Source organism: Chamaea fasciata, unplaced genomic scaffold (assembly GCF_029207755.1).
Source record: "Chamaea fasciata isolate MVZ Bird 193981 ecotype frontalis unplaced genomic scaffold, bChaFas1.0.hap1 SCAF_10, whole genome shotgun sequence".
Classification (NCBI taxonomy): domain Eukaryota; kingdom Metazoa; phylum Chordata; class Aves; order Passeriformes; family Sylviidae; genus Chamaea; species Chamaea fasciata.
The window spans coordinates 22,332,864-22,344,906 of NW_027094095.1; the positions used below are offsets into that span (position 1 = coordinate 22,332,864).

Sequence of the window (12,043 nt, forward strand, 5' to 3'; positions counted from 1 at the left end):
TGCAAAGGACCACAGTCAGAGGTAGGACTTCCTGCTTTTGCGAGGACCTGGATCATCGCCATCTCAGAATGCCTGAAAAAACGTGCTGATATGTGAAATCACAGGTCTAGTCATAACTCCTAGTAATAAATCTGTCAAGTCAGGGAGGCATTCTGGGTGACTGGAGATTAGCAAACATAATACCTGTACTAATGGAGAGTGAGAGAGTGTGTGTAGGAGGAGGGAGGTTGTGCACTAGGGAGCTACAGACCCATTAGTCTGACCTGAAAAAAAATGCAGAGTTTTCCATCAGGTTTTGAGTCACGAGTAACAAAATATTATGATGGTAAATAATAAAAGTGGGATAAACTGCAATGTGAGATTATAAAACTGGTTTAACATAGTCTAAGTCACTATTTTTTTTCTTAGTAAGATAACTGATTTCGTATTAAAATAAATGTATCTGATATAATCTCTCTCAACTTCAATCAACTTTAAGATGTGGTGGCAAATAGCAAATTCTTAGCTAAAGGTAGAAGAAATAAAGAGTTTAATAAAAGAACTTAAGGCAGGTATTATTTAGCATGGTCTCTATTCTCTCCCATGTGTAAGGAATAAATAGGACATACAAAGAGGAATAAATATCTTCTAACTCTGGACAAAAAGGCCAAGAAGATCCCTTTCAGTCTTTGTTTCCTGTGCATAGTTCCCTGCTTCTCCATCAGTATGCTGGACACAGGGATGGCTGTTCAGAACAGGACAAAATTTTTACAGCCCTTCTCCTAGTTCATCCCACTATCAGTTGTTAACAAAGAGCTCTTACTCTTTGTCACAGTTGGGTGACTTGTAGTTATTTCAGCTGAATTAAAATGCACTTTTATAGCCTTTCCTTGGGCTCAGATTGTTCAAAAAATAGCAAAAGAACAGTTTCAATCCATCTGGACTAAGCCACCCACTAAGATTTACATCAGAAAGGCCACTACTTAATTTCCAAATGAAAAGTTCAACTTCTTCTCTCCACCTCAGTAAATCTATGTCAGTTTGCAAGCTGAGAGGATAAGAGGGCAGCTAAGCACCTGTGCTGTTGGTGGGATGGATAAAGGAGAGAGAAGTCAACTGTAAAGGTTAAATGAAGCCAGGTGCTTGGATATGTATCCAACTGCTTGCTTTATTCCTGTGGAAGCTGCGGAAGTCCCATGTATTATAACATCCTTTTTCATACACTGCAGAACTCCTTTGAAGGATGATATTTGGGACCTAGGGAGTGAATTTTAAATGAAAAAATGTGGTATGTTTGTGGACAAAGGAGTGATCCAGCAGTATGTGGAGTTCTTTGATGCCTCATGTGTTACCATGTGAGGATTGCTAATTGCAGCAAGGAATTTTGCTCTTTGCAGTGAAGATAGTCCAATTCAGCTTTGTCAGTTCTAAAAGAGTTTGGAGTGAGTTACTGTTTTTCTTTAACTAGATGTTATCAGATTTCAGCACAGATGTTATTCCCAGCTGTCACACTATTTACCTGGCAGGACTTGTTGAAGCAGTCAGTTGTCAGTGCTCTGAAATGCCTCATTAGAATAGATTGCAGACTGGGCAAAAGCAAGTGTGTATCAGAAATTCCTGTTTAGAACCAGATAGGAATTCACCTGACAGTGATACTTGAGTAGCATCTGAAAGGATCTTCATGGTGCCAAGGTTAGGAATTCGTGTCTCCATATGTAATCAGTGGACATAGACAGAAAAACACTCTGGAACTTCTTGTGGAGAAACATGCCTGTCCATGGGCAGTACAAGGAGGCAAGACATCCTAACTAAAGTTTTCCAAGATTGAACTGTGTTTAAAACCACCTGTGCATTCTGCCTGGCAAAGGGTTCAAGCTGTGGAGTCTGCACCTTTGTGGACACGGGCTGTGGCTGCCAGAACTTTCCTTGCCTGCACTGCCCCTGGGCCTTTCTGATGCTGGCTCCGTCCCTGTGGCTCCATCAGCATCTCACACTCAGGCCCTTTACTGGAGACCTGAGTTCATTTCACTTGGGGAAATGGTTTAATTTTTTTCATGTCTAGATATGAAGTAGGGCTCCCAAGTCTTGGGAGTGTTAATAAAGTAAGCAGCAAAACAGTGAACCCAGCAGTTGGGGATGGGAAAAACCCTGCTGAAGAGCTGCACAGTGACATTTGAAACAACTGCAGACACCTCCTCATCCTAAAGGAAACAGATGAAAATATGTAAAACTAGCCCTCTTTGCAGAGTATTGATAATGTTGGTAGTATTCTGTTACCTCTAGAGCTGCATGCTTTTGCTTTATATAAGGTCATCTGCTCTAAAGAGACACAACACCTTCAAGTTTAAATGCTGCCCACAGAAGTGAGTGATGTGTGAATGCACCATCAGCAACAGAGGAAAAAAGCAAGGGATCAGGCTGGCTGGGACCATTGTACTCACTCTAGTTCCTCAAAGTCAGGCTCCAAAGGGTTTATAAACCATGGGAAAAGACTTCATCTGCTGTAATAATTGTGGTGGTGCTGATTCTTAAGTTGTTTTGCCTTTAATGTTTTATTCCTGATGATAAAATAAGTATTTTTGCTAAAAATGCCTAAGAGTGTATTCTTCTAGATTTTGAATATAATTTCAGATTTTATAGATTTTTATTCTACTAAAAGTTCCCCAATGTAAAATGCTTACCCAGGCTGAAAAAGACAAATCCAGACTCTCATTAACATTACTACATGGCAAAATCTGCAGTCCATAAGCACTTTCTAGTATATTGAACTACACCAAGTGAAGAATGCTGCAATAATTCAAGCAGGCAATCCTGTGCCATCAGAGGTTGCTGTTTGATGTCAGCAAGATTTGTATTCCAAGTTACATGAAATTTCCTCAGCTTTGGGTTTTCAGTTTTGAATAGAAATTCTGAAAACTTTAATGTCATTAAAGTCATCGTTGCTGTTCATGCCAAAGCAGTTTGCTTTTTCAAGGGAAAAAAACTTTATTCCTGAGAAATATTTTAACGAAAGCACAGCTAAATACATAGCATCTCCTTAGAAATGAGTGTCCCTGAGAACAAAGCTGTGTGACTGCTTGGGTGTTTTCAGAGTGGGATGCACTTCCACAGCAGAAACCCCATGGGCTGCAGTGGTGCTGAGCCTTGTCCCAGCCCAGCCTCCTCCCTTGTGCCGGCATTGCAAGGCGACGCCCCCTCCTGATAGGCCACTTTAGGGAAATAAACCAGGGGCAGATTGTTCCTATGGGATTTTTTTGAGAATTATTAGTTGCCTTATTTCCCTATGCAGCCTCACTGAAGGTAAGATGAGTGGTATAAGCTCTGGACTGGGGTTGGAAAATGAGACCAGTTTCAGTTTGTTTAAACTGAGGAAGAGGTGCATCATCTCTTTCAGCACAGCCTTGCAGAACCCAGCTAACACACCACAGGAGCAATGGGCCATTAAAGTATTAATGCTTAGTTTGTTACTCTGAATTTGAAGTTTAAAGGACAGTATTTGTCACTTTCCTTTTCCAAAGCCTCCAACCCTATTTAAATCATAGGAGTCGATATGCAGAAATGGTTTGCATAATATTCAATGATAGAATTTATGTAACCTCTAATTAAGCTGTTGTCCCTTGGTACAAACCTCCATAAGTGTTTGTGAGGAAGATCTGCAAGAGTTAACATTTGCTACTGTAGCAGCTGCTACAGGGAGCTCTTGCCCAGCAGTGATTGCTGTGTCATCAACACCAGGAGTGTAAGTGGGAATCTGAGTGTAAGTGGGAATCCGTGACAGTGTCTTCTCCGGTTGCCCTGCAGGCTGAACTCGGCTCCAGTGAAAGGCTTTGAAAAAGATGTGGGTGGCAAGACAACTCTCCGGATCACATATCCTGAAGGTGCAATCCAGAAAATGGAGCAGTATGAGAAGGATTCCCTGTTTGTTCTGGCAGGATTCAAATGGCAGGATTTCAAGTGGCTGAAATACATTGTTTACAAGGAGAAAGTGGTAAGAACACTCTCAGCTGACACTGTGAAGGTCACCTAATTAGTAACGATGGGCAGACATTATATCACTGTCATATCTGCCACATTTTGATCTGAGGAGAGTTCCACTCTGTGTCCTGCTGCATTTAAGTGAAGACTTTCTTTACCTACATGGACTTCAGCTTTAATTAAATATGTTTTACAAAGACATCTCTCTGTAATCTGTGTTGCATCACAGATGAGGCTTGCTATTCAAGATTGTTATTGTGTACTATGAAAAATTAAATTAATTTTTCATTCTTAAAGAGTATTTAGAAGGACCAGCTTTTGCATGTATTTTATGGACTCCTAGGATTTAAGAGCAGAGGAAGGAAACGAGCAATGGAAAGGGGAAGAAATGGGAGTTTGGGGACAAGCATGTGATGTCACAGGAGGGGAGGAGGAGACAGCAGCAGCACAACTTGTTGAAAAGGTGACAATCAGACTTAATGTGACCTCCTGAATAGCACAAGCCATTATATTTTGCTCAGTTAGTGAGATTTATGATTTGTGCTTGGTTAAAGTATCATCCAGAATAACAGTATTATTTTAAAACACTGAAACGGTGGATACACTGCTTTCCCCATGTAAAAACTGTACCCCCTCATTTGCATGAGTGCCCTGCTGAAGCACCATGGACCTGTTAATAGTCAGGGTTGCTCTCTTTAATTCACCTACCCAGAATGGAATCAGGTTGTAATCAATGACTTCTCATTCAGTGGATGGTTTGTCTCCCAAATAAATAATGGGTATATTTCTTGTTTTACAATATATCTGTTTTCAGATCTTGCTTAATGACTTTTCAGCAAATAAGAATTCAAATGGATTAGCATTCAGGGGATGGCATATTATATTGTGTGTTTAGAGACAGAGAGAGGAGGTTGGCAGCTCACCACATACAGAATGAAACAGTCTGGGAATATAGTTGTATACAGTTGTTACAGAGAAGGCCTTAAGGGCTCATGCTTTGCTCTTGTCTAACCCTGGCACCAACTTGCAATTATTTTCTTCTTACCAGACAGATGAAGTTACCTGTCAGCCTCTGGGCAAGCACAAGTGGGCTTTCGTAACATGAATAATTGAGTCAAAAGTCATTTTCTTTGCTTTATGTCAGGCTCTTGTTCCTCATTCAGGGAAAGGGAAAGCCCTGGCAGTGTCAGTGCCCTGCAACCGAAATGCAGTTGCAGGGACTCCTAGTGTTTAGCTTGAAGCTCAAAGGATGAGTTGGTTTACTTCAAAACAAATTGAATTTCCACCTGATGCTTGCGGTCAAGTCATCATCACTAGATTCTTGTGTGGTATCGCCTACTCTTGGAAAGATGCAGCAAATAGTCTGTTAAAACCTGCTAGACTGGAGAGAGTGATTGCAGTTCTCTTAACTGAGTGCTTCGGTGCCCAGCTTGGCAGAGAGCAGAAAAAACTTGAGCTTTGTGTATTACTTCAGTGTTCTTGTGATTGGCTCCTTATCCTTCAGTTCTTCAAAATAAACACTCTGAGGTTTTTTCAGTTCTTCTAGGTGATGTTTTCCAGATCTCTTAATTCCTGTTGCTCTTTCGAATGCTTGTAGTTAATTCATCTTTTTCTTAAAGAGCAGTGCCCAAAAATGTACAGACTACAGCCAAAAGGAGGAGCAAATAGGCAATTCATGAAGTTCACAGTTCTCCTTCTTTATACATCCACTGTGTGAGTGGTCTTTTCCACAATGGCATGAAACTGAAGGTGAGTGTCAGGTTCCTGGAGACTCGAGGTCTCGGGAAGAATTGGAGAGCAGCCACTTCCCCCACTCCACACCCTGTGCTTGTGCCGTTGGCTCCTCATGCCAAAGAGCAGCTCTGTGCACTTGTCCCTACTGATCCTTTCTTCCAGAACACTCCTCCAGTTTGCCAAGTTCCTTTGGCAGAGCTTCCCAGCATACCTGCCATTCTTTCCAGATTCATGTCCTCTGCAATTTAATAAACATACTTTTTACTTCATCATCCAGGTCGATAATGAAAACACTAAACAATGTTGGTTCCTAGGCAGACCCCAAAATATTAACATCTTTCCATTCCTAGAGTGAGTCCACTGAGCCTCCTGGATAGTTTTTTGGCCACTTCTGAACTTGTATCACAGTTGTATCATCAATAACACTTTTGGCATATTTGTGAAAGTGATCTGTCAGGAGCTTTACTGAATTCCTGTTCATGTCTTGCTTCTCCCCTATGATGATTTATTGTCTGTGTAAAGAATTTTTTTTTTAAATAATTCACTCTTCACTTTAAATAATTCACAAATCCACCTGGGTTGCTACTCAGATTGTTATTTTTTTCAGGTGCTTACAAATAATTAATCCTGCTATTCTGGGAATTGAAATCATAATTCAACTCTCTTCCCTTTTTTGCCTCGTTAAGGCAAGGCACTACTTTTGTCCATTTTTCAATCCTTTGACCCCCTACCTGTTCTACACAAGTTCCCAAAGGGAATCAATGCTAGTTCTTGAGGCTGCTGAGCCAGTTCATTGAGTGCTTTAAGATGCAGCCCAGGTGACTGGAAAACATCTGTGTTGTGCTCTCTTGTGATCTAGTCTGATTTCTCTCTACTTGAGGCTGAGATCTTGCTGTCACTGGCAAGCAGGTGATTCACACAGCTGCTTTTTCTAGAGGAAACCAATGCTGAAAGGGCTGTCTCTTAGATAGGAGTGACCCAATGGAGGACTAGCAATGCTACAGGAATAGCACATAGGCGTCTGTTTGTTCTGGTAGCGAGTGTTAGTATTTTCATCGGTGTGTGGTAAGTTCAAAATGACACATGCCTGCCCAGTGCTCTCTGTGTGTCAAGAGTTTGTTTCTCAGTCTGTTAGTTTTCCAGAGAAAGGGGGTTTTCTTTCCTGGATTTATCTAGAGGCACTTGCATGACCCAAGATCTCTGTATGCCACTGTTGCTTATTCCTTTTCTGACATATCTGTCTGCAAGACTTCGTCCCTATTGCAAACCAGTGGTTACAGTCAGGAGTCTGACCTCAGGATGGAGTAAAGGAAAATGGAAGCATTCTACTAAAGAACACAACTGCTGTGGAAGTTGACACATTCTTCATAAAAAATGGGCTGTTCTCTGCCCTCTGATGTTTCCTTTGTCTGTGACTGTTGATGGCAACTGCTGTGTCCATGGTACAGTCACAGATGGATAATGAGACTTTCTGAATTTCTTCAAGCACCTGGAGCAGCTTTGACCTGCTGGACCAGAGATTCCGGGCCAGGTACTGGGATCCTTGCTTAGTCCTCTCTTGAGTAAGTGAAATCAAAGGGAGCTTATCCGAGAAACAGTAAATGAAAGGCGAGTGGCTATTTATTGCTGGGTCAGTGGTCAGGTAAGCTTGTTGTCCCTGCAGCTGAGAGGGATTTGCTCTGTGTTGCGTTAGTCTTTTGGCAGCACTTGCATACTGAGGAAGGGATAAGTGCTGCGTAGAGAGGAGGATTTTCAGGAGATGTTATAAGGAAAAAGAATCAGTGTGATGCAGAAGCAGCAGCAGAACAGTGAGCAGTGGAATATGGACCTATGGAAACAGAAAAGCTCAGGAGCTTTCTATTCCACACTAAACCAGAAATATCTGGAAGCAAGTAAAAACTTGAGAGAAAACATTAATCTAGAAAAAGTGCAGGTTTGGCAAAATTTTCACTGTCAGCAGCAAAACAAAAGTAGACTCCATCACAGAGTTCTGGCTCCAGATTGAAATCTTGTAGGAAGATAGAGCATAGTGTATCACCAGAGAATGTAGACGTGCCTTTAAAAAGGGAGAGGGTGAGTGAATATGAGCAACTAAAACACTGATAAACTGATTTCAGTCATTTGACAAGCATTAGAATAAACCAAAGGAGAAAATCACTGCACTGATTGCAGCTAAAAGGAGTATGGGGTGGAGAAAGATGACATGGTTAGCAGAGGGGAATATTGCACCATGCTGACCTAATAAGTCAGTGTACAAGTGGAAAGGAAGTGAGTTGGAGTCCCAGAGCCTGCAGTTCCATGAACTCATGGCTGTTGCAGAAGGGTCACAGATGGGAGCTGTTGGTGCGTCTGTGATGACTGGTCTGGCAGTGCTGACTCAGAATCATTGTTATAAGAGCCTGTGACACTTCCAGGCACCCCTTTGCTGATGAAACAACTGCTGCCAGTGCATCCCCAGAGGGGGATTACTCATGGGCAGGTACTCAGAACAGTTACACTTTCTCCTGGACTGTTATTTTGGCCAAGAGACATAATCTATAAATATTGTGATCCGACCCACTGCTTCCCACTGCTTGTACCCTCCTGCATCTGCCTTGGTCTCACAGTGACAGAAACTCTTTCTGAATGTACCAGACGAATTGTAGAGGGATGGAGGCTTTGTCATATATTGCTCTTCTTAAAATAATTGTCAAAAGCTGAAAGTTTCTCTGTTGCATGGAGTGTAGATGCTTCCTGAAACAAACAGGAATTTACAAGCTCCAGATATACAAAGCAGCCATCTCAGCCTGGTACTGAGGCCAATTCCAGGGTGGTTTCTTTGCTGTCATTAGTAAATTAGAGGGAGCTCTAATTTAGCTCTTGCTTGCTAGGGCTCACATCCCTGAACATCTGGCACATGGCAATAAAGCAGCCAAGTGAGGGCAAAGGTGCCACGAGAAATTGGCAGCTCACAAGCTTCCTGCTCATGTGGTAATGAGCCTGTGGATGATTCCAGCGGGAATCTCTGCAGCCTTTGCCAGGAAGAGTCACTTGTGCAGAAAGCGCCTGCAGCACCTAGAAAAGTTCTCTTTGATAGTGAAAGTCATAGGAGCAAGTGAGCACCTGCCGGTGAGTGAGGCCAGGCTGGGTTGTCTGTCCCTTGCAGGGACATGTCTTTGACAACTGGCACACAGCAGTGGTGCCCAACAGCCGTCATCCTTCAGCAGTGGGCACGACATGACCCCTGCTCCTGTGTCAGAGCATGTGACTGCTGCTTGCAGAGACCTTGTGGATGTGGCCCTCGTGAAGGTTTTATTTAGCTTTTTATTGGGGAACTACATTATTATATTAACCCAACAGCATACTCCTTAGTTGTGGTAAAATGTGTGATATGATACCTTCCTGGCGCAATCAGTGAGTGTTGCTGTGATGGAGCCAAGGCAGGACTGCTGCCAGCACTAGTGCTGTCTGCTGAGCTTTTGTTTAGAGCTCCTCTTCTTCCATTAGTTAATGGCCCTGTCATGCTGCGTGTTTGCTAGGGCAGCCTATGAATGTCACAGCCTTGTAGTTCACTGTTTTCCTGGAATCACTGGATTCCTCAGATTATGAAATAGCCTTACCTCTGGGCTGGTTTACATCCCAAACCAAACCTGAGAAGCCATCATGCTCCTCCTGTCATCTTCGGGAAAACAGTGAGGCTGTGAGTCTGTTGTTGCTGTCCCATCCCAAGGAAAGCTTCATTCACATGCATGTATTTTCAGCTTGTTTGGAACTTGAGACCAGCACTGGAGCAGGTTGCTTCTCTGGGTCTCACTAGGGAGGGAGAATCTGCTTTTTCCAATGCTGTCCCTTGCCTTTGGTGACAAATGGAGTGCCCACTGCTACTGGCAGATTCACTTCAGAGTTTGCTTTTGAATTGAAAATATTTTCCTACCCTTTTCTTCTCCAAGGGACTTGTTGGTTTAAATGTCTTCTGTACAGTGGGGTCTCATCAGCTTTTAAAGGACTGGGAGAAAGACATGTGGGAATATTCTTGAAACAGCATTCTGGTTTGGTGGAGCTGTAAATCTACTACCAGTTTTCTTAATGCTTTGTGAATGCAAAGCTTGGTTACAGATTTGTGGTGCTGAAACACAGGTTTGCTGTGCTGAAACACAGCTTCAGCCCATCTGCTTAGAGATGTGCCTGGGTGGGCATTGCCTTGTGTCCTCCTGCTCTCCTTGGACTCAGATGAAATGGAACAAAAGCTGCTCCATCATAAATGAGAAAGGCTTTTGAATTGAGAAGTCATTTTAAGGGTTGTTTAATTTCTTTCACAAATTTGAGTTTTCACCTAAATAGCTATTTATAACTAATCCCTTCAGAAGTATAATTTAGGAAGGCATGGCTGGTGAGTAAGGCAGCCAGCCTGCTCCAGTGGCATGATGAGGCTTGCAGTGAGGAAGAGGCAAGAAAGCCTTTTCAGTGGCGGTTGTACTGTGGTCCTAGCACACGGTTTAAAAACCATTTCCAGTCACAAAGTGTGGGGGAATTCTAGGAGGAATTGTAGCAGGGAATACCTTACCATATCATCAGGATGGTTCAGTGCCTCAGTCAAGGCAACTGAACCATGACTAAATGTTGAAGCACAGAAAATGCTTTGTAAGAAAGCGAAAACATGAGGCAGACTTTTCTGACTCCTACCAAATTTCTGACTGAGAAGATGAGGTGGGAGAGTCTCTGTGATGCATTTTGTGGAGAATATTCCATATTCCTTTGCCAGAGAGTAGCTATAAGTTAGCTTGTCTTTCTGGTATGATTGTTTTGACTTCATTGTGTGGGTTTTTTTAGGTTTTCATTTCTCTGGCTGTGGGGAAAGCTAGTCCATACTGCCTGGGGGGTTGTGCTGCCATGGTCAGGAGCTGTTTCACCATTGCAGTGCATTGGTGGGAATTGGCCAAGGGAACCATGGTAGAAAAATTTCATTTTGCATATGAAAAAAAAAATCCTCCTCTATGAGTGGTCTAGGAGATCAGAGCAATTTCCAGAAGATTTAAGGAAAAGTATGAAAAAAAAGTAAGCCAGTTTTTTCCAGTCACTATTTGAAGAAAGGCTGGAAAATACGTAGATATGCTATATAAAATGTTGTCCCTGTTGGCCAAGAGAGAGAGAAAAGTTTCGTTTTAAATTTCGTGATTTTTTTACAAGCTTTCAGGTGGCACTGTGGTGAGGACCATTCAGTAGGCAAATGACCCAGTTTGTAACATGGGCCTTGGGGGAAACTTCCTGGCGAGATTCCCAATGGAAGGTTGTTGGTATGGAAAGTGCAGGCTGGAGCTTGCCCTTCATACATACCTGCATGCAACAGCATAATGAGATTAGGCAGGTCACTACATAGCTGAGAGCTGCTCCCACCCAGACATGCACGGTGTCTGTAAGTGCACTGTCAAGCATCAGCTGGTGGGCTGCTCTGGTGCCTTTGTAATGTGCCTTTATAGCATTTAATATTGCCAGGTGAATGTGTCCTGGACAATAAAACTTGTCCACCTGGATTGGGTAGCCATTAATATCTACAAGTCCGTAACCATTCATCTAAGCTGATGGGGCAGATGAAGAAAATAAAAATTACCCATGACCACACTATTTCCTGGATGAAAAAAATCCAAGTATCGAAAGTTTGCAAAGTATCTATACTTGTAGGAACGACATAATTTTAGACAGTTTCTCTTTAAAATTAAAATAAAAATTATTGGTGTGTCTGCCCTTCTAGTCTTTCCCATGCCAGGCATGGGTTTTGTCCTTTTGTTTTTGTCCCTTGCGTTGCTTGCTGTTACCTAACACCAGTCATCCTTGCCCTATACTTTTATTAATGGAGGAGAAGCATTTAGCCATGCTAGGCATCAGCAGTCCTTAAAGAACCTTTATCCCACATCTGCCAAGACAGCATCAACTTCATTTCTGGCTCAGTAATCCCAGCTGTAACGTGAAAGCCAGAGAGCTCCAGTCAGATTTTTATTTCTTTAGTTTCTATTTCTGTACATCATTCTTAAATGAAGAGACCCAAACAGGATTTACCCCTGAAAAGGCTGTATCGTTGTTCTAGTAGGACATCCTTTCTGGGATTGCCTCCCCATCCTGTTTTATCCTGAGACCATTTCTTCCTAATATTGTCACCATCTAATCTCTTTTGATGTCTGTTGCCATCCAGCTGACAGATGCTGCTCTTGCCTAGATACTTGATCACTCCTTCCTTCTCAGCCAAGTCAAAAAAGATGGGCAATTTAGAGTTTTTCCACATCTCAAAAAGTCAATGCGAGGGCCAGCTGAAGAGCTAGTGCAGATGTCTTGAAAAAGCACCAGGAGGGTGCTCATGTTGCACTCACTCTGTTTGGCAGGC

General features: G+C 42.5%; 1 protein-coding gene across 12 annotated transcripts in view; it reads left to right on the forward strand.

Annotated features, from left to right (window-relative positions):
• Positions 1-12,043, forward strand: part of ST3GAL3 (ST3 beta-galactoside alpha-2,3-sialyltransferase 3) — a 177,841-nt gene that overhangs the window by 128,710 nt on the left and 37,088 nt on the right. For all 12 annotated transcript variants that reach the window (XM_066192672.1, XM_066192668.1, XM_066192674.1 and 9 more), the window contains one exon: positions 3,781-3,967. In XM_066192672.1, coding sequence (XP_066048769.1) covers positions 3,781-3,967 — 187 coding nt within the window. The remainder of the gene's footprint in view (positions 1-3,780; positions 3,968-12,043) is intronic.